At 48.1% G+C, this 23,561-nt stretch overlaps 1 protein-coding gene across 4 annotated transcripts in view; it reads right to left on the bottom strand.

Annotated features, from left to right (window-relative positions):
- Positions 1-23,561, bottom strand: part of LOC140391704 (unconventional myosin-XVIIIb-like) — a 546,871-nt gene that overhangs the window by 185,051 nt on the left and 338,259 nt on the right. For all 4 annotated transcript variants that reach the window (XM_072476590.1, XM_072476756.1, XM_072476499.1 and 1 more), the window contains 3 exons: positions 12,153-12,272; positions 2,038-2,140; positions 764-888 (listed from right to left, as the gene is read on the bottom strand). In XM_072476590.1, the coding sequence (XP_072332691.1) occupies positions 764-888; positions 2,038-2,140; positions 12,153-12,272 (348 nt within the window). The remainder of the gene's footprint in view (positions 1-763; positions 889-2,037; positions 2,141-12,152; positions 12,273-23,561) is intronic.

The following is a 23,561-nucleotide window of genomic DNA, read 5'->3' on the forward strand; positions in this document are numbered from 1 at the left end:
ACCCAGGTCTCTCTGCACAGCAGCATGTTTTAATATTTTATCATTTAAATAATAATCTTTTTTGCTGTTATTCCTACCAAAATGGATAACCTCACATTTGTCAACATTGTATTCCATCTGCCAGACCCTAGCCCATTCACTTAGCCTATCCAAATCCCGCTGCAGACTTCCAGTATCCTCTGCACTTTCTGCGTTAAAAGCAAAGGGACTTTGACCTGCAGGAAAGTGGTGGTGGCATAATGTCACCAGCTTAGTATTCTAGAGACCCAGTGTTGATATTCCAGAGACCCAGGTTCAAATCCCACCACAGCAGATCGTGATATTTAAATTCAATAAAAAAATGTGGGCTTAAAAAGTCGAATGAAACCATTGCTGATTGCCATAATGACCCACCTGGTTCAATCATGCCCTTTCAGGAAGGGGATCTGTTAACCTTATGAATGAAGTTTTAAAATGGCAATGACACACACTTCCATGACCCTTGGGGGGTGTCCTTCATTCGGGTCAAATTTGAAGGCTCCATTGTAGTTTAGTTTCTCCCAAATATTCTTCCCCATCCCGGCAGCATTCGGTGTCTTGCTCAAAATAAATGGGAAAAATAGGGAATATTGTTGGGTGTTGTAACCCACTGCCTTGATAAACTGAAGGGGATTTCCTTTGACGGAACCCCGCAAAGGAAACGGCAAAAAGAGCGGGAAATGGTGACAGAAGAGAAGAACCCTCCAGGTTGATAACCTTTCCCCTCAAAATCCAGGTCCTTTACCTTCTGTTCCAGATCCTTTCTGATCTGCAATTCTGAATCGATCCTTTCCTCAAATGTACGGACACGTTTCCTGAGAAACTCCATTTCCAGCAAGGTGCAATCATAGCGCATTTTCCACTCCTCCTCTAAAAATAATAGGAGACAGCATGAAAACATCAGAAGATCAGGTGTGAAGGAGCACAAACATAAGTGTCGTAATAATTCCTAATGGCTGAGGCGGCAGAAGCCTACCAGGTATGATAGTAAAAGCAAAATACTGCAGGTGCTGGAAATCTGAAATAAAAACAGAAAATGCTGGAAAAGTCAGCGGGTCAGGCAGCAAATGTGGAGAGCGAAACAAAGGGCGCGATCCAACGGCCACACTGCCCCGGAAAAGCAGCTCACCACGGTGCAGCGTGCCCATTGAAAGTTGGGAGACCCCGCTCCCGGGATCTACCCGGCTAGTCACGCTTCGTGAGACCCAACGCAATCTCGCGAGATGTTGCAAGGCGAATTCCATCCACAATGGGAGGGATCACATTTTGGCAAATCTGCATATTAGAGCGAAGTAGTAAGCCTCACTCTAATATGTAGATTACTGAGGTACCTGAGGCTTTGGGATTCAATCCCTTTGCTTCAGGCAAGCACATTCAGCACTGGTCCCAGCAAACGGGGACCAGACTGAACATCACAGGTGGGGGGTCTCCCAGGGAATCACCAACCGCATGCCTTTTGGGCAGGGTTGTGCCCTGGCACTGCTGGTGCCACCTAGGAACCCTGGCAGTGCCAGTGTAGACACTGTGGCAGTGCCAGCCTGGCACCTTGGCAGTGCCACCTGGGTGCCAACCTGCCACTACCAAGGTGTCCAGGTGGCAGTGGTTCTAATTGAGGCAGGACCATCGGCCAGGGCACCGAGAACTCATTTGTCCATCATCACAAAGTGGACCTAACGCCTCCACCTGATCCAGCAGGCAAGGGCCCCTGTTTTCGTCACGCCTTAAAGGTGCAACACTCCCTCAATACTGCAGTGGAGAGTGCCAGCTTTAATGATCAGATCGAGTGCCAGTCTGGAGTCCAAATGGACTATTTCCTGACCCAGCAGAGAGAATTCTTCCAACTGAACATAGAGAACCACCACTGGACTGACCACATTCAATGTATTGCTGCCATGGGACACAACTGGCAGAGAATGGCCGTTACATTAATATACATAAAGGACCTCAGTGTGTGATGTTTCTGATATGGTGTTATATAAATGCAGGTGTGTCTCTATAAACCTCATTGTGCTGTTTTACCTGTCACTGCAGTGCCCAGCTCCCTCATCTGCAGTTGCTGATATGCTTCCCCCAACCGCTTCTCCACAGAGTTTAAATTTGTCACCACCTTCTCATACTTATTCTGTGAACAGAAGAGGCAAAAACACGCACAGAAAAATAGAAAAGATATGTTAATTATCAAACCAACATATTGTTTGGCCTAAGTCACAGTAATTCAGACTCACTATTGCAGTGAAACATATTCAGTAGCATAACAGAGAACAGTCTGTGATGAGCATGAAAATGGTCTCGAAACTGAGCTCAAAATATTATCGGCGCGATTTAACCAGAAATAAATCTGTGTCTGGCCTTGGGTGTGATGACCCGCGTGTTTCCCAGCGGCTGCAGAGCTGAGAATCACCCCGCTATTCAACGGTACTTTGCCATTTTTTTGGCCTCGGGGAGTTTCCCATCCCCGAGGCCGCATTTAGTGTCATTTACTGCTGGCAAGCCCAGCAGGAAAGGCTCCTCGCAGATCGGGGCGCCATTTTGTCTGGCAGTCCCAATATTCCCCCCCCCCCCCCCCCACAACCCCCCCCCCCCCCCCCACAGCCCTTTCAGCCCAGCCCTGTTTCAAACACCGCCCCCACCCAACCTTGGGGAGACCCCCGGGAACATTCCCTCACCTCCCGGCCTGATCTCTGTCAGTGTTAACCTGTCAGTGCACGGTGGCGCAATGGTTAGCCTCACGGGAACCGAGGACCCGGGTTCGATCCCGGCCCCGCGTCACTGTCCATGCGGAGTTTTCACATTCTGGGCGGCGCGGTAACACAGTGGTAAGCACTGTTGCTTCACAGCGCCATGAACCTGGGTTTGATTCCTGGTTGGTTCACCGTCTGCACATTCTCCCCGTGTCTACATGGGTTTCCCCGGGTGCTCCGGTTTCCTCCCACAAGTCCCGAATGACGTGCTTGTTAGGTGAATTGGGCATTCTGAATTCTTCCTCTGTGTACCCGTGACGGAATGGCGGGGATTTCCACAGTAACCTCATTGCAGTGTTAATGTAAGCCTATCTGTGGCAATAATAAAGATTATAAAAGATTACCTGGCACCCAAGTGCCTTGGCACTGCCACCCTGGCAGTGGCTCTGGCACCCTGGCAATACCACCCAGAAAATCTGGCACTGCCTGGGTGCCAGGCTGGCAGTGCCAAGATACCCAGCCAAAGGAGGTGCCACGTTGCCAACGTGCACTTTCTCCGACTGATTGGGGGTCTCTAATGGCCTGGGAGACGTGTGTCCCCCCCCCCCATCCCCCCCCCCCCCCCCCCCCCCCCCCCCGGTCCCCAGGTCCCATTACAACTGGTCCACGTTTGTGGAAACTAGTACTAAACGCTGCCCTGGCGATGCCTAATGAGCTCATTTAAATATGCTGATCAGGATCTCGCCCAAACAGGCCGTTGAATCGTGCCCTCTGTACTTTGATTGGCCATTTCCTCCCTTCAGATGAACAACAGGCCATCTCCAAGAAATAATATCTCAAGTTTAATCTTCAAATTTGTCACAAACGAGATGGCAACCCGAGTTAGCCAGCCCAAAATAATTGCTTTGCATTCGATAAATATCGCAGTTCCCTGAGAGATTTGGGAATAAACTTATGAAGCACTGACAGATCATTAGACACATGGACCATAACTAGTAGTTTGGATGCAGACTAATGTGGCCTTCATATTAAAGCAAAGGTGAAAAGGCTCAACAACAACTTTTATTTATATAACGCCTTCAACATAATAAAAAGTTCAAGATGCTTAGGCGCACTATAAAATAAGATATGGTATTGAGTCACATATGGGGATATCGGAACAGGTGACCAAACGGTTGGTCAAAGAGATAGTTTTGAAGGAGCACAAGAAGCTGGAACTGGACGAGCACCATTAACTCAGTGGGTTACAGTACCAGACAAAGGGTGAGGCCATGGATGGATTTGAAAACAAGGTTAATGGTTTTAAAATGAGGCATTGGATTGGATTGGATTGGATTTGTTTATTGTCACGTGTACCGAGGTACAGTGAAAAGTATTTTTCTGCGAGCTGCTCAACAGATCATTAAATACATGAAAAGAAAAGGAATAAAAGAAAATACATAATAGGGCAACACAAGGTGCACAATGTAACTGCATAAACACTGGCATCGGGTGAAGCATACAGGGTGTAGTGTTAATGAGGTCAATCCATAAGAGGGTCGTTTAGGAGTCTGGTAACAGCGGGGAAGAAGCTGTTTTTGAGTCTGTTCGTGCGTGTTGTCAGACTTCTGTATCTCCTGCCTGATGGAAGAAGTTGGAAGGGTGAGTAAGCCGGGTGGGAGGGATCTTTGATTATGCTGCCCGCTTTCCCCAGGCAGCAGGAGGTGTAGATGGAGTCAGTGGATGGGAGGCAGATTTGTGTGATGGACTGGGCGGTGTTCACGACTCTCTGAAGTTTCTTGCGGTCCTGGGCCGAGCAGTTGCCATACCGGGCTGTGATGCAGCCCGATAGGATGCTTTCTATGGTGCATCTGTAAAAGTTGGTAAGAGTTAATGTGGACAGGTCGAATTTCCTTAGTTTCCTGAGGAAGTGTAGGCGCTGTTGTGCTTTCTTGGTGGTATTGTCGACGTGGGTATACCAGGATAGAGTTTTGGTGATGAGTACCCCTAGGAATTGGAAACTGCTAACCATCTCCACCTCGGCCCCGTTGATGCTGACAGGGGTGTGTACAGTACTTTGCGTCCTGAAGTCAATGACCAGCCCTTTAGTTTTGCTGGCATTGAGGGAGAGATTGTTGTCGCTGTACCACTCCACTAGGTTCTCTATCTCCCTCCTGTATTCGGACTCGTCGTTATTCGAGAGCTGGCCCACTATGGTCGTATCGTCAGCAAACTTGTCGATGGAGTTGGAACCAAATTTTGCTATTGCTTAACCAGGAGCCAATGTAGGTCCACAAAGAAAGAGCTGATGGGTGAATGGGCTTGGTGTGTGTTAGTACATGGGCAGTGGAGTTTAGGTTTACGGAGGCTGACCAGGGATATACTGGAATGGTCGCGTCCAGAGGTTACAAAGGCAGAAGAACATGAGCTGAGGCATGGGTGGATTCAGGCCATGTTACCGAGGTGGAAATAGACAATCTTGGTGATGGCAGAGGTTTATGACTGGAAGCTCATCGCCATTGAGCGGAGCACTGCCACTGTCATGTGATCTCTGAAGTCATCCCAGGTGCTTAAAGCCTTGAGAGCAGAAGCCATGTCACCCACCAATTGGAACTTGGCGTCAGGAATGTGTCGCTGAAATTGAGTGGATTTTGAAAGCTCTAAGAGAGCCAGCAGCTATGACTTTCGGGACATTGGTCACTGGACGAGTCAGTATGGCTCTGAATATTCCAGCACCTGCCGCTATGGCGGTGAAGGTAGATTTGAAAATAGATGGAAAATTCTTCCAGTCTCAATGGGAGGGGGGGGATTTTCCTCTCCTGCTGGCGGGAATGGTGGAGTATGGGAGTGGCGAAACGGCTTTTACGCCGGTGGGATTTTCCCGATCGATTGTCTCTGGCCCACCCCCGCCAATGACATAACGGGAATTCCAACTTTTAAAGTACTCTGGCACTGCTGCGTGGGCAGTGCCAGGGGGCAGAGCCAGGCAGTGGTGCTAGGGCGTGGGGTGGGTATTCCATTGGGAGCGGTGTTCTGTTGGGGGGGTTCCATGATGGTAATGGGGAGGGTCAGTGAGTTTTAAATTAGGCAGAAAAACCCAGCAATGCCATGGCAGGCTACCCTCTGCTTTTCCCACACAAGATGACACTTGGGCAAAAATCTAAAAATTCCACCAAATGGCAAAACTATGAAATTTCCACAGAGTTAAACACGAAACCTGAAAAAATAAGAATAGTAACTCTGCTATCAGCTCTGGGAAAGAGTGACACAAGAGATATTGCACCTTAGACCTCACTGAGGTGCAGAAAAGCCAGGCTTGTGAAATTTTAGAATCCTTAGGTTCAAGACCTACTTTGAGCCCTCTACTAATGATACTTATAAACGCTACGTGTTCAACACCAGAGTTTACAAAGAGGGAGAAATATTGATCAGTATGTGATTGCATTAAGATGCCCAGCTGAATCTTGTGAGTTTGAGATGATCTGATCAGAGATTGGATTGTCTTAGGAATAAGAGATCCCGCTGTGAGAGCATGTCTGCTAAGCAAAGAAGAACTTACTCACAGGAAAGCTATTGATGTGTGCAGAAGCTCTGAAGCAGTCAATCATTAGCCGCAGAGTATTGACGGGAGAACTGACGAGCTTTTGCATTCAGCCGAGAGGCAATTTAGGCCTTCCAAGCGCAAAACAATGGAGAGAAGGAAGAATAAATATTTGCAGAAGGGCTAGCAGAAAGATTCTGGCTGGAGTACAGGATGTAAATGTTGCACAAGACACTGCACAATAAAAAAGGAAGCATGCCCAGCATGGAGAAAGCAGTGTTCTAACTCCAAGAAGCTGACTCAGGAGATGAGAAGTGAGATGCTGAAGTGTACCCATGTAAGCCATCAACGAATCAAGTCTAGTCTGAGGAAGTCAAGAGAAGTCTCTACTGGCCAACCATGAGCAATGAGATTAAGGATCATCAGCTAATGCAGTGCTTGCAATGAACATAGAGCTAAACAAGCTGAAGAGCCGCCCATGATGTTCCAGAGAGACCATGAGTGAAGCTTGAAGAAGACCTCTTCACTCTCTTTGGAACTGTTTATCTCATCACTGTCAAATACAATTCAGTCTACTTGGATGCTCGACAAGTTGACAGCAACGACCATCAGTGAGATCATGGAACGCCCCAAAACACATTTCAGTCATTATGGTATTCCTGATATTGTGATCAGTGACAATGGCCCTCAGTTCATGAGTAAAGAATCCAGCTTTTGGGTCTCCTTCTTTAACGCCATGTCCGCGGTTCTTAACATTGATCTGAATCCTTGTCCGATGGTGGCCATTTTCGGGATATTGGACTCGCCGGGATGTGGACTGCGGATTGCCTCACTGATGGCCCAAAGGCAGGTTCTGCTTGGATAGGGAGCGTCCTCTCTGTCTAGTGCCTCGGCCTGGTTGGGTCACCTTCTGGATTTTTTTTCCCTGGAAAAGGCCAAGTACATCGTCAGGGGGTCGGTGGAGGGATTCTACCTGAGGAAGCAGCCATTTATCTCTCACATCAAAGAGCTAATTACCATCAGCTGTTAGAGGGGGAGGTATGGCTTATGGGTGGGGTTAGGGGGGATTCAAGGGGGATTTGGATGTCGTTCTTGTTGGGTATTTTTCTATATCTCTAATGTCTTGTGCTGTTAACGTGACAAATGTACCATGTTCGAATAATTTTCGCAGATGTCTTGTAGTTCAGTTCATGTTTGTCAAATATGTAATATTCAATAAACTATTATTTCTAAAAAAAGAATCCACTGTTTGGTAAATCATTGGTAAATTCAGCCTGAAGCATCTCGGGCAGCACGGTAGCACAGTGGTTAGCAAAGTTGCTTCACAGCACCAGGATCCCAGGTTCAATTCCCATCATCTCCGCACCATCTGTGCGGAGTCTGCACATCCTCCCCGTGTGTGCGTGGGTTTCCTCCGGGTGCTCCGGTTTCCTCCCACAGTCCAAAGATGTGCAGGTTAGGTGGACTGGCCATGCTAAATTGTCCCTCAGTGTCCAAAAAAGGTTAGTTGGGGTTACGGGGATAGGGTGGAGATGTAGGGATAGGATGGAGGTGTGGGTTTGGGTAGGGTGCTCTTTCCAAGGGCTGGTGCATACTCGATGGGCTGAATGGCCTCCTTCTGCACTGTAAATTCTATGATCACCTCCACACTATCCATAGTCAGATGGAAAGGGCAGCAGTGAAAATTGCCAACGAGATCATCACATAATCGTGTAGATCCAGCACAGGCTACCTTGGAGAGGAGAATCCGGCCTAACAAAGGTGTGGAAAAGTTCAGTGACTCATGTCATGCTGCACCCAAACTCTTCCAATAGCTAAAACGCCAGAGAAGCTGGATGTGATAGCGGGTGTGAGAGACAAAGTCAAAGTGAAATGATGGAAAGACAATTTTCACTTTGACAAAGCTGCCAAATCATTGCCAGGGCTGAGAATTGCAGAGCCGCTCACAGTGCAAACATTTAAACTTTCTCAATGAAAGTCAGTCAGCTTGGGACCTGTGTGGAGAAGTTGCCCCTCAATCGTACACAGTGAAAATGAGCGACCAGATATATCGGCGTAACCCCAGACACGTTATGTACAACTGGAGAAGCTGCTTCCCTCCCAGCAGGCAGCTGACCGAGCGCACAAGGAACTGAATGGCCCTCAGTCTCAGAGGTCAACCATTCTCCAACCAAGGCAACAAATCAGCAGGAACAATTACCACAGCATCAACACTCGCCATGGTAACGGCATTCCCCGCAGAGACAACATCACCCCTGGAATGAGCAGACACCAGGTTAACGGCTAATAACAACCCACACACACATACTATTAGAAACCCGTGACACTGTAAGGATTATGTGTACATCGTTGTGCAGGAACAGACGAAACTGGGTCAGACCAGAATGACCAGTTTCCTGTACATGCGTGATGATTCCCTTTGTACACCATGTATGTTCCTGACTTGCGACTGTAATGATAACAGAAAGGAGGAAGTTTGGAGAAATGCCTTTGTGCAACGTGACAATGGGCCAATTGTCCCCACCCCTCACCAGTGACACAATGAGCTGGGCGGGAACCTCATTTCAATACATTGCAATAAATTTTAATATGGTTAGCGGGCTTCCACGCTATATAGTCCCGCACAATGATATAATTCCCCACTCGCCGGCATGACATCACATCGTCGAGGTTTACAACTGCTTTTCAAAAATATTAAGCAGTCCAAGGGAACTGGCCGGTGGCTCAGAAGTAGGTAAAACCTCCTGGGAGAGACACATACCCAGGCAGTGCCCTGGCACTGCTGCGTGGCACTCTGGCACTGCCCACTGGCATGGTCCCCTTCCACTTCTCCCTGGCAATTATGGGGAGAAGGCAGGAAAATGGGGATGAGAAACATATCAACCTTGATTGAGTGGCTGAGTAGGTTCGATGGGCCGAATGGCTTAATTCGTCTCCTATGTTATTTGGGGCAGCACGGTAGCATAGTGGTTAGCACAATTGCTTCACAGCTCCAGGGTCCCAGGTTCGATTCCGGCTTGGGTCACTGTCTGTGCGGAGTCTGCACATCCTCCCACAGTCCAATGATGTGCAGGTTAGGTGGATTGGCCATAAAAAATTGCCCTTAGTGTCCAAAATTGCCCTTAGTGTTGGGTGGGGTTACTGGGTTACTGGGGATAGGGTGGAGGTGTTGACCTTGGGTAGGGTGCTCTTTCCAAGAGCCGGTGCAGACTCGATGGGCCGAATGGCCTCCTTCTGCACTGTAAATTCTATGTAAATCTATGTCTTATGGGTGGAGGTGCAGGAGGCAGTACCAGAAGTGCCGGATTATCTGGAGAGAAACTTGACCGTGCAGCTGGAGAATACAGAACGCCCAGAGTGGAAAATACCGCCCAGTGTTTGTTTGGTGTTTTAGGCCCATTCTCACGAGGGACTAAACTGAGACCACATTATACGTCGGACCCAGCAATCTAGGTTGGATGTGAACCGCTGCCCTCGAGTCAAAGAGAGGTCAATGCCTCCCTCACTGAGCCGATTCTCCTGAGGCCAATGCCTCCCTCACTGAGCCGATTCTCCAGTGCGTGATTATAAGACAAAAACACAAAAGAGAATAATAAAAAGGACATGTTTTTCATTTTCCAATCCCTTCCTCATCTCAAAGTGTTTACTCCTGAGTAGTGGGAGACAGTTCCAGCAGCGAATATGACAGCAAGGTTAGACGACAGGAGTCAGCAAGGTGGGCTGTTCGGAGGTTGGAGGGGATTATTTCCATATCTGATTTTGTACTTGTACGCGCGTTTCTGTCAAGGGTTTCTGGACTTGGTGTGGGAGAACTGGCAAATTTTCCCACACTTACTGTTGCACGAGCTAAGGTTCACTCACACACTGTGGACCAGAAATCAAACCTAACAAATTCTGCGGATGAACCAGACCCACGGGAGCCCCACTGTCAAGTGCTAGAGGCTGTGACACACCGGTGGATGTCACAGAGACGTATTTGATGGAATGGGTTAGATTTCACACAAATTGTAGATTTACTCATTTGCAAATTCAGACCCTCAGGTGACAGGATTGTCTCAGGAGAACAAGATCAAAGGTCAGAATACCCTACCAAATATCCCATCCGTTCATTTTAAAGGTGACATTCTAATTGAGACAAGTGCGCAGAAACCCACGCACAATTTCAGATCTGAACTTCCACCAAACAAAGCTCTAACTCAGGAATGCTAATCGACAAAATATACCATTCTCACCTCATAGATTATCATAGAATTTACAGTGCAGAAGGAGGCCATTCAGCCCATCGAGTCTGCACCGGCTCTTGGAAAGAGCACTCTACCCAAGGTCAACACCGCCACCCTATCCCCATAACCCAGTAACCCCACCCAACACTAAGGGCAATTTTGGACACTAAGGGCAATTTATCATGGCGAATCCACCGAATCTGCACATCGTTGGACTGTGGGAGGAAACCGGAGCACCCGGAGGAAACCCACGCTCACACGGGGAGGATGTGCAGACTCCGCACAGACAGTGACCCAAGCCGGAATCGAACCTGGGACCCTGGAGCTGTGAAGCATTTTGCTATCCACAATGCTACCGTGCTGCCCTGATTAGTGAAGGAACCATCAAGAATGACAACAGATGGTGTGGTTTATTAGAAAAGGTTTCCGTGAAGGGGTTACCGTCCGAGATCCCAATCGCACACGGCTTTGCAAATGCTTGCAGCCCATAACTAAAAGGCGGGGAAAAGTACACAACTGTCAGCCTGTTCCTCGCTCGTAACTCCACTCAATTATTCACTGTGTGGCAGGTGGCTTATAATTATTAACATTGCTGCCGAATTAGAAATCGATGTTACTACAAGCAAACGCACAAGTGAAAAACGGGTGAGAGAGGCCAGCCCTGGCCACATTTCCCGCAGGTTCCACTACCGGCAGGGATGGGGTGCGATGTGTCCGTCTCCCTGGACCTTACCCGCTGACCCTTAATGAGGCCACAGCCTTAAAATGATGGAGAGGAAGGGGCCTTTTTGTGGGCTGTATGTGCGGCTGGTCAGAGGTCAGAAACTCTCCCCCCCCCACCCCCCCCCCACCCCACCCCCCAACCACCCCTGTTCCTATACTGTTCCTCACCAGTATTTATGTGACCGACGAACCTAACCCTCAGTGCCCAGAAATGGCCAATGACATCAGATCCCAGAAGGCTAGCAATACCTTGGCCGAGAAGAGAGGACAAGGAACATATAGAACCCTACAGTGCAGAAGGAGGCCATTTGGCCCATTGGGTCTGCACTAACCCTCTGAAACAGCACTCTACCTAGGCCCACGTTCCCGTCCCAGGCCTGTAACCTCACCTAACCTGCACATCTTTGGAGAATAAGGGGAAATTTGACTATGGCCAATCCACCTATCTGGACATCTTTGGACTGTGGGAGGAAAAAATAGTTAAAATGAGACAAACATACGTGGAAGGAATACTGCAGTATATTTACTGACACAAACCTATCCCCTTAGACAGCATTTCAGGGTTTTACTGCAAAATACTGCAGATGCTGGAAACCCGCAATAAAAATAGAAGATACTGGAGAAGTCTGGCTCCAATGAGCTGTCATCAGGACCTTTCTGATTAAAGGATCAGCAACTCTGCTTCTCTTTACACAGATACCACCAGACCTGCTGAGTATTTCTAGGATTTTCTTTATGTCAGTGGGCGAGTTCATTCATAGATTATTCCAGAGAGTGTCTCAAAACCTCACAGTAGAGTTAATTTTACTGGGTTGGTGATATTACGAGAAACACTTCTCAGGATAAAATTAAAATGTGGCCAAAAAATTCAAGGCAGCGAGACCCACTTGTTACAGAATTATTGCAAGTTGACAAGGGAATAATTGAAAACACCAAAAGTACTGATAGCTTTTAGATCGTGCAATTCCACGTTGCACCGTTTCTCACCTGCATGTCCTTCAGCTCCTGCGCTAGTTTCAGTCTCTCAGCTCGCTCGCTCTCCAGTACTCGACAGGCCACATCCCCCTTAAAACGTTCGTCCGTGAGCTCTGCTGTAAGGTCGGAAATCTGCAGGGACAGCAGCAAAATGAGAACAGAATGGAGGACGGCACTCACCCTTCAGCTACACGAGATACGTTTTGCCGCGGTTGGTCGTAGATCAACTCCAGAACCAGTCCAACTGCAGGATGGTTTACCCACACAGTGGTGGGAATGTGGGACCCGCTGCTGCAAGGAATAGGAACACCTTGGATGCAGTTGAGGGGAAGTTAGGTAAATGTGTAAGGGACAAAGCCATGGCAGGTTCTGCGTGTTGATAAGGTGAGGTGAAGTAGAGAGGAAGATAGCTGTGTGGTGCCCAAACTCTAGAATGGACCATTTGGACAGAATGGCCAGCTTCTCCACTGCAGTTTGTATGCAATATTCCTGCTCCTTTGGTCACGCGTCTCTTGGCTCTTGCGAATGGACATTGGTGCATTACTGCCATGCAACCTCCAACACAACGTAAATGATCACTCCAACATGCGTCAGCCTAGGCAGGAGTAATGACAAAGCTAATAGCTGAGGCTTTGCCATCATACAGCAGACTTGGGCGGCACGGTAGCACAGTGGTTAGCGCTGTTGCTTCACAACTCCAGGGACGCGGGTTCGATGGCCGGCTTGGGTCACTGTGCGGAGTCTGCACGTTCTCCCCGTGTTTATGTGGGTTTCCTCCGGGTGCTCCGGTTTCCGCCCACAGGTATCGAAAGACGTGCTGTTAGGTAATTCTGACATTCTGAATTTTCCCTCTGTGTACCCAAACAGGCGCCGGAATGTGGCGACTATAATAATAATGATCTTTATTGTCACAAGTACGCTTACATTAATAGTGCAAGGACATTACTGCAAAAGCCCCTAGTCGCCACATTCCGGCGAGCTACTTTTTGGGCGCAGCATGGCCGTTGGATTGCTCCCAGAATCTAAATTTCTCCAGGAGTAGCACTTGGGGAGAATGGGATCCAAGGCTATGGGGAAAAATCAGGATTAGGCTATTGAGTTGGATGATCAGCCATGCTCGTGATGAATGGAGGAGCAGGCTCGAAGGGCCAAAAGGCTCCTATCTTCGATGTATCTATGTATCCATGTATCCTCCTTGTGTTCAAATCCCTCCATGGCCTTGCCCCTCCCTATTCTCTGAAACCTTATTCAGCGTCACATCCCTCGGAAACCTCTGTTCTCCTGCAATGCCAGCACTCAGCAAGAGGGGCTGGTTTAGCTCAGTGGGCTAAACGGCTGGCTTGTAATGCAGAACAAGGCCAGCCTTGGTTCAATTCCCATACCGGCCTCCCCGAACAGGCGCCGGAATGTGGCGACTAGGGGCTTTTCACAGTAACTTCACTGAAGTCTACTTGTGACAATAAGCGATTATTATTGTTATTATTACGCCTCCCCGATTTCCTTTGCTCCACCATTGGCAGCCATGCCTCAATCGGCTGAGGCCCTGGGTTGTGGAATTATTTCCCTCATTTCTCTATCACCTTCTCCTCCTTTAAGCTGCTCCTTAAAGGCTGCCCTAATACCTTATGTGGCTGGGCGTCAGATTTTGATTGATAAAACTCCCATGAAGCACTTTGGGATGCTTCACTATGTCCTTGTTGGGTCTCAGTGAGTCTCCAAAGGGACATGAGCCACACGGACACAAACAAAACATAAGCGAGGATCATTCGAAAGCGTATGAATTTACATGAATGAATATTTGAACTGGAGATTTGCATTTGTTGAACTGATACCTGCAAAGAAACGACAAGAAGGCATACGGCATGCTTGCCTTCATTGGCCGGGGCATTGAGTATAAGAATTGGCAAGTCATGTTGCAGCTGTATAGAACCTTAGTTAGGCCACACTTGGAGTATGGTGTTCAATTCTGGTCGCCACATTACCAGAAGGATGTGGAGGCTTTAGAGAGGGTGCAGAAGAGATTTACCAGAATGTTGCCTGTTATGGAGGGCATTAGCTATGAGGAGCGGTTGAATAAGCTCAGTTTGTTCTCACTGGAACGACGGAGGTTGAGGGGCGACCTGATAGAGGTCTACAAAATTATGAGGGGCATAGACAGAATGGATAGTCAGAGACTTTTCCCCAGGGTAGAGGGGTCAATTACTAGGGGGCATAGGTTTAAGGTGCGAGGGGCAAGGTTTAGAGTAGATGTACGAGGCAAGTTTTTTTACACAGAGGGTAGTGGGTGCCTGGAACTCGCTACCAGAGGAGGTGGTGGAAGCAGGGACGATAGTGACATTTAAGGGGCATCTTGACAAATACATGAATAGGATGGGAATAGAGGGATACAGACCCCGGAAGTGTAGAAGATTTTAGTTTAGTCGGGCAGCATGGTCGGCACGGACTTGGAGGGCCGAAGGGCCTGTTCTTGTGCTGTACTTCTCTTTGTTCTTTGTTCTTTGACAAATAGTTCTCTCTTTACTGTAATTTATTCAAACGGCATGCTCTCCATGAAAGGAGAATCTCATCAAAATTCACAGCCACAGGTAGCCAAATCCCCTATCCCAGGCACAACGCAAGACGACCAATTCCATCTGTGGCTAATTAACTGCTCGGAGCATCTGCCACAATTCATCACAAATCCCTTCCTTGCTGCCTTAACCCTATCGTTCTCAAACCTTCCCACAGTTTCCCAGGGCAGCCGGGGAGAGCTGAATGTGGCCGTACGGCTTTAACCGGGAGCGAGGCCGGCAGAATGATCCTGCGCCTGACTATATCCGTCCCAGCGGACAGCTGCTGCCTGTTCACGGTTCTGGGTTACAGCGCTGCTGGGCATAATCTCGCCACGGCAACGAGACAGTTTAAGAGATTTTCAGGAAATCTGAAACCAAGAAACAAAGGCACAAAATAACGCGGGGGGGGCAGTGTGGGGGGAGGTGGACAGATGTAACTTTGCAATTTAAGAGGTAGGTGCAGATGGCAGCGCACGCACTGAAACGATGATCTGGGTGTGAGTCATCATAAAGATAACAGCTCACAAGTCATTTTACTCCTGGTAATTTGTCTGTGAGGAAATGGGTCGATGAAGTAAGACTGCCCCTTGTCTACGCTATTTGATCCTGTCACCGAGTGACTGCTTTGAGCATTCAGCTCACAGATGTGAAACATCAACAGTGGTCAGAATCCCCCCCCCCATCAACGATCGACAGCATCAACACCCCCCCTTCCCAATCCCTCCAAGGATCCACTGGCATCACTCCCCCCCCCGCCCCCCCCCCCAACCACCAATCTGGTACACACATGCCCATCGTTATCCTGGAGTTGGGCCTACCTGTGACTCCAGACCCAGATCTACATCAATAGGATTGACTCTGAAATGGCGCAGCACGCCACTCAGTTCAAGGGATCATAGAATCATGGAATTTACAGTGCAGAAGGAGGCCATTCGGCCCATCGAGTCTGCACCGGCCCTTGGAAAGAGCACCCTACTCAAGCCCACGCCTCCACCCTATCCCCGTAACCCCACTTAACCTTTCCGGACACTAAGGGCAATTTAGCATGGCCAATCCACCTAACCCGCACATCTTTGGACTTGTGGGAGGAAACCGGAGCACCCGGAGGAAACCCATGCAGACACGGGGAGAATGTGCAGACTCCGCACAGACAGTGACCCAAGCCGGGAATCGAACCTGGGATCCAGGAGCTGTGAAGCAACTGTGTTAACCACTGTGCTATCACACTGGGATATCAGTGGTGGCAATAAATGCCGGTGCAGTCAACCACACCCACATCACATTGATGAATTAAAAAAAAGATAAAGGGAATTGATACGCCCAGTCTTTCTCATTCCCTCTGCATATCTGCAAAGAGTTGGAGGCAACGTGTTATATTTTACCTTAGTTCAGCTAATAGCAATTTTAGCTTTTAGTAAGGCACTGTGGGCTGGATTTTCATGCTCTACCGAAAATGCCAGAGTCAATCGATGTGCCAATTTCCCCAACCACATTCCCGGAACGGCCATTATGGCCAAGGTGCGTTTGGGGGCCTCCAAGTTGAAGCGCCCTCTCAGTTGTTTACCTTTCACTGCAGTTGTAATGTGGAAGGCCTCTGAATGGACCAACGCCACCGAGAGTGCCTACCTGATGCCGTTATTGAACAGGGGACCTGTCTCCATGCCATTTAAGGATATGCCCTGATCAAAATGATTCCAAGGAATGATTGTCTCCCACCCAGGTGAGAGACAGGGGAAGCAGTTTGGGTCCCAGCTCCTATTTCCACCCCCCCCAAAATTTAACCCCGAACGTTCAAGTCTCACGGCACCTGCCACTGCACCCCAGCCTGGGGGCCCCCAACATTCTTCTGGCAAAGGTATGAAATGGGGTAAATGGTGTCAAGATACATCAGCCATGATCTAATCGAGTAATAAAAGAGGCTCAAGTGATAGAATGGGTTACACCTCTTCCAATGTTCCTACCCACTGCCATTATTTCAGGAAGAGCAGTGACGCACAACTGACTTTTGAGAAAATGTATATAGCTCACGGAATAAAAGGGACAGTAGCAACATGCAAACAACATTGACTGAAAGACAGAAACAGTAGTGATTAATGGATGCTTTTTGGGATGGGGAAGGTTTGCAGCGGAGTTCCCCAGGGGTCAGAATTGGAACCCTTGCTTTTCCTGATATATATTAATGATCGAGATATCGGTGTCCGGGGAACAATTTCAAAATTTGCAAATAATACAAAACTTGGGAAGTATTGTAAACTGTGAGGAGGACAATGTAGAACTTCAAAAGGACATAACCAAGTTGGTGGAGTGGGCGGATAGATAGCAGATGAGGTTCAATGCGGGGAAATGTGAGGTGATGCATTTTGATGGGAAGAACATGAACAGACACAATGAAATAAAGGGTAGTATTCTAAAGGGGATGCCAGAGCAAGAGGGACTTGGGTGCATATGTTCATAAGTCATTGAAGGTGGCAGGACAGGTGTGGAGAGCAGTTAATAAATCATATAGTATCTTGGGCATTGGGAAGAGGGACATTGAGTACAAGAGCCAGGAGGCTATGTCAAATTTGTATAAGTCACTTGTTCAGCCCCAGCTGAAATGTTGCTTCCAGATCTGACCAATGCATTTTAGGAAAGATGAAATGAAATGAATACAACAAAATTAGATTAGCTGAGCATTCGTCCACTTGTGATTAAGATGTAAAATGGCGGACGCAGTTGCACATTAAGAAGGCAATTGATTGTGAAGAGTTTTGAGAGAATCTGCTGACGGGGGTACAGGTGCTATGCATTTGCTTCCGCCCAATTCTTACGCACTAAATTGTGTTTGAAGGTTTTGTATTCTCCAGCTCCGCCATCATTAATTTTGAGAGGCATAAAGTCATAAATAGATTTTATTAGTATAGTTTGCGCATATGGTTTTATGCTTGTAATATTTTAGGGACTCAAACGCATAACAACATTAACGACACAGCCGTGATTTAATATTTATCACAAAGCAGCTCCATCTGCCCTGGTCTCATCAGAAACTAGTTTACTCCAGCTTTTTGCTCAGCCAGACAGATGCTGGGCGCCTTTTGAATTCCAGGGACAGTGGCAAACATGAAATTATTTTGATTCTCGACACTCTACCATGCCTCAGGATCGTGGATAGGTCTTCATCAGCACAGACCACAAGCTGGCAGACATTGTAGCATCACCGGCGCTAGACCCAGGGGCATGGTTTTCCGGCCCTGCCCGCTGGCGGGACCTTCCGATCTCGTCGAAGCTCACGCCCCTCCCAGCCCCTCGCGGCATGTTCTCCGGCAGCAGAGCGGGCGAGCCATGCAAAAGCCCATAGGCCTTGACGGCACCGGAAGGTCCCTCTGGTAGCCAATGGCTCGCTGCCTCCGGAATACCAGGCTGGAGGGGGGGGGTGTTTGGTAGAAAATCCGGGGCCCTGGGGTCTTAGCGTTGAGATAGGAAACGGGCTCCAGTCTCCAACAATTGGAGGTTTGCAGTTCCTACACTTGCTCTCTTCAAGGAGTTTTGACAGAGTCCGTTCAGAAACACAAATAACCAATTACGTGAACCTTCGGCGTGTTTTCCAAACTCTCAGCTTCGCCATGCTGTAAAGATTTGGAACTCTCTTCCACATGGCAATTTATGCCAGGTCAATAGTTCATTTTAAATCTGATAGCGAGAGATTTTTGTCAGCCACAAGTATGAAGAGATATGGGACAACGGTGAATATATGGAGTTAGGTCACAGATCATCCATGATCTCAATGAATAGCGTGGAATAAGCTCAAGTGGCTAAATGGCCTCGACCTGCTCCTACCTTGGGTGACTGTCTGTGTGGAGTGACTGTCTGTGCGGAGTTTGCACGTTCGCCCCGTGTCTGCGTGGGCTTCCTCCGGGTGCTCCGGTTTCCTCCCACAGTCCAAGGATGTATAGATTAGGTGGATTGGCTTTGACAAATTGCTCCCAGGTGGGGATAGGGTGGGGGATTGGGCCTGGGTAGGGTGCTGTTTCAGAGGGTCGGTGCAGACTCAATGGGCTGAATGGCCTCCTTCGGCACTGTTATGATTCAATGATTCTATGTACCAGACCTTAGTGATTTATTTTTTAATTATTCGTTCATGGTGTGAAGGAATCTATCTGTAATAACAAGTTAATAAGATTAAAAAGAGTGATTCTATGAAGTAGGGATTAAAAATTAAAAGAAGAGTTCACCTGCTAGACAAGGGGTTAAAATCTCTTAAACATGCCTGGGCATAATCAAGGACACAAACATCCTGTGGCATAGCACATGGTATATACTATAATCTAGCTGAAACTTGTTAAAATGGCTGCCTGGAGGGCAGTAAAATTCTCCGGTAGTTTCTTTCCTTCAGGTAGAGTTAGATCAATTCTTCAGACCTACTTAAGTGTCTGCGAAGCTTGTCTTTTTTAACTTTAGAAGTGACAGTGATCATCCGAACAGCATGTCTTATCTAGAATAGTCTCAAAAGGGGAGAGGGTTATGATCCACTTTAATCGGATGAGAGCGTCAGTGGCAAGACCAGTATTGTTACCCATCCCTTAGTGCCCTTAATTGGATATAAATCGTCCATCAAGTGGATTCATTGGTGGGAATTCTCCACCTTTGAGATGGACTCGGAGATGGGGAGGCAACGAGAATGGCAAACAAGTGAGTTGCCCTGGCTCGCCAACACATACCCATCTCTTCGCACTGTTACTGGAGGTGGCTTCAAGGCATTGGCAGGAACACACCCGGCAGTGAGAGGGAGCCAGTGAAAGTAGTTGAGGAGATGATCGATCTGGCGACCCAGGACGCTGCAGTGTGCAGAACTCACCAGCTCACGGAGGTAAGTGCATGTTGGAAGGCCACTTGACCTTTACATTCAGTCTGACCTTTACTTGCCAAAAACGAAAAGACAGCAATCATCCCAAGACACAGGCTCGCATTCGCAGTAATACCTCATGGATACTGATAACAAGGAGAGGGACTGAGTCAAAGAAAAGATTTACAATATCTTTGCCTCACCTTCATTTCCCCGCATTGTTGTCTCTCATGGCATAGTCACTGTAGCTGCACTCTCACCATGAAGCCTACCAGCCTCCCCCAATGTTTGTCCCTGACTGGGCCTCCTTCCTCCTTAGCCCGCCCGAATTGGCCAGCAAATCCGGAGGTGGGCTTTTCAGTGATCACCATGGTAGTAGCGGCCACTGCCGGGACTGCATCTAGATAAGATGCCCATCGATATACGTGCCTCTCATAGCCGGGTAGGTGGGATCTGGGAACAGTCAGGTAGGCCCCAGCGAGGAAGCCAGTAGTTTGCAGAGGGCAAGTGGTGCCGTTGCAGCGATGGCAGCCATTGCGGCCAGGGAGCCACTCTGTGGGTAAAGATTGCCCAGAAAGGATGGCCTCTCCACACACCGTTCGCTGTAGGTAGAATGCAAGCAGAAGTGAGAAGTGGCTCTTATTTGGCCACTTCTAAGTGGCTCAATTGTGTGGTGATATGCGTACAGACATATCTATGTATAATTGTACATTGTTGTATCAATGTATATATTTGTCTGTAACAGTGCCACTGTACATAGACAATGACCTACACATGTAGGGTCAGCTATGACCTCCCGCCAACAGGTGGAACCAGACTGGGCAAATGTATATATATCAGAGGACGGGCGGGGGCCAGACACTGGATAGCAGGACGGACAAGACGACAGACATCAGTAACAGAGACGGAATCGCTTGTGCATAGGAATACTTGGTTACCATTAAGAATAAATACTTGTAGCAACTACATCTTCATGTTCTATGTGTACCTTCATCAGCAAAGAAGTAATAGAACATAACAGATTGGGGTTCCAGACCATCTGCTACCTCTCAGGCTGCTCTTAAAGCGGCATGGCAGTGGGAAGACGGCAGGCCCACCACCCAATGCCTTCCCTGCCATTTTGCCAGCTTCCCTGCCCATTCTCAGCATGCTGGCAAAATCCAGCTCAAGGCCACTCAGAGGCTGGAGAAACCGATACCAGCACGGTGCGGATGTAGGGAGGCAGAGAGGAGGGTAGAATGGAATATGTGGCACTCAGAATGAGCGATGGAGGAAGGTTTCGAGGTTCAGTGGCCTTTAGTAGGATTGCTAAAAATGATGAAAGGATGTGCGATAAAGCAAGGAGAAATGTGAGCAGACAGCCAAAGTTAATCTTTTGCCCGACCTGACACCATTGTACCTCCCTTTGAACACCCTCTTACACACGATTCTGAAAGAGTGAAATTAAGCCGCAGTCTCTGTGCAGTGGTAATAATCTCCACAACGCTTGTTGTTCTGGTCGGAGTAGAATAAAACCTATGCCAGCTATTCATGCCAACATCCCATTAGGAGACAGGCTGACTGCTGCAGATAAAAATGTTTGAAGAAAATATAATAGTAACTCTTTCCCCTGCCATGTGTCTGCTATCTACTGATGGTAATAATAAATGTTTTGACAGGTTTTACACTGAAATAGGAGGAACTGTGGGCCAACTAATTTAATCAGACCTCTAAGAAACCTACAATATAAAACGCCCTGCAACATTCTTTTATTGCAGCTTTGGGATTGTCTTTTGTTTCAATCTCAACATTCCACCAAATCATTTTTTCTATTACAATATTATGACTAATCTATTTATTTCCAAATAAGTTGCAGTACACAGTCTTCATCGCTTGGTTGATTGAAGCTGTTTAAATTGATCTGAGGTGGATATTAAGCTTCTTTCATTTTGGTGACATGCCCATTTAGGTGACAGATGAGAGCTGGTGAATTATATTTTACTGGTCGCTCGATTGGCAGGTGCATTGGCCATATTTGGAACCGAGACATCCACGTTCGAGAAGGTAGGAGGGGCCATTCTCCGGACCATGCGGAGTTACAGTCAGCGAGGAACGGGGAATGGGTGTCATTCTCCGGCCAAGGCCACCTGCCGACGGGAGAACCCCGCCCGAGGTCAATGGACTCCTCCGTTGTCCGGGCTCGCCCCTGGAGCCCTTGCAGCAGGCGGGACAGACAAATCCAGCCAAATCAGTCGTGAGCGGCTTACAGACCTAACCAGTTTCGCCGCCATTGCACTCTTCTTCCTCAGCGACGGGGGGGATTTTATGAAGGACAGGGGTGTACGGTTCACGCACGATATGGGACGAGGCCAAACAACAGACAGGGCAAGTCATGCCAAATTGTTCAGCACAGATGGTCTTAGAGTCATCTAGGAGAGGCTATAATTCAGAACAGCCGTATTTAGGCCTCAACTGTTTGAAGAAGAAATGGCACTTGAAGAGAACAAAAACTGCATGCAGTCAAGGAGGAATACCAATCTGAAATCGCAGACAAGCAAGTATTCAGCAATAGTCGGAGCTGTAATTAAATCCAATTGGCTGTGAGTGAGGCTAAATAAAGTTTTATTTAATTTTAAACTGTTTTAAACTACTTTTATTTATGGTGTTCAGGCCGGAAAGTGGAGCTGAGTCCACAAAAGATCAGCCATGATCTCATTGAATGGCGGAGCAGGCTCGAGGGGCCAGATGGCCTACTCCTGCTCCTAGTTCTTATGTTCTTATAAGCAATCGCCAACAGGAGTGTTGCTTGATTCACTCACTAAGCATCACATAATCAGAACACCAACTAAAGACAAGGGGCGTCATTCTCCGCCGGCGGGAGTCTCCGTTCTGCCGGCGCCCGGGGGTTTCCCGACGGCGTGGGGCTGCCCCACAATGGGAAACCCCATTGACCGGCCGGTGTTACGGAGACTCCCGCCGGCCGGTCGACGCAGAAATGTGGCGGGATGGGTAGGAGAATTTCGCCCCAGGAGAGAATCAGGTGCAAGATCCGTGTTGCAATGTTTTGACAACATAAGCTCTCCACAGACTTGATTTCTCCAGGGCTTTGAAATTCCCATCATTTAAGAACTTTATTTAAATTCTGGGATATCAAGCTGTCTGCTGACTTGGTACCAAATTCTGATCAGCAGGCTAATCTTATGCTGATGCAGCTTTTATTGAAAGCTTGTCTGCACATCTTATCAAAGCGCCAACAGTTCCCACCAAATAGTCCTTCTGTTAAGAATTCCCAATTCCAACTACAACGCATATAACCACTGTTCCTGAATTTCAGTTATAATGACAAGGATTGCTGCGATTTCCCTCAACTCAGGCCACTCTCTGCTGCAGATGTTGACTCCTGTTAGAGTGCTTTTCCACAAATGCTCACTCCCTCACCCAGGTGGACACTGAAGTGTATGAGGCTGCATGGTGAGAGCTTCCACAAGTTAACCGATTCGGGTTCCTCGCAACTAAGCCCAATCACATCCTCAACTGCAGTCCACACACGGGTGGTCAAGAGTGGGCCTTTGCGTACCATCCCAGTGTGGGGAACTAAGCTGCTTTATAACTTTCCATAGTCTAACAACAACCAGGCCAACCTCCCTCCCTCTCCCCTTACCACAGTGATCCACCAGCTCTGTGTAGGCCATGTTTAGCTCAGTTGACTGGACAGCCGGTTCGTGAACAGCGCGGGTTCAACTCCCGTACCGGCTGAGGTTATTCATTTTTTCAAAATTTACAGTGCCCAATTCATTTTATCAAAATAAGGGGCAATTTAGTCTGGCCAATCCACTTACCCTGCAGATCTTTGGGTTGTGGGGACAAAACCCACGCAAACACGGGGAGAACGTGTTGAGGGCAAAATGAGGGCAGCACGGTAGCACAGTGGTTAGCACAGTTGCTTCACAGCTCCAGGGTCCCAGGTTCGATTCCCGGCTTGGGTCACTGTTGTGCGGAGTCTGCACGTTCTCCCCGTGTCTGCGTGGGTTTCCTCCGGGTGCTCCGGTTTCCTCCCACAGTCCAAAC

Source organism: Scyliorhinus torazame, chromosome 1 (genome assembly GCF_047496885.1).
Source record: "Scyliorhinus torazame isolate Kashiwa2021f chromosome 1, sScyTor2.1, whole genome shotgun sequence".
Classification (NCBI taxonomy): Eukaryota; Metazoa; Chordata; class Chondrichthyes; order Carcharhiniformes; family Scyliorhinidae; genus Scyliorhinus; species Scyliorhinus torazame.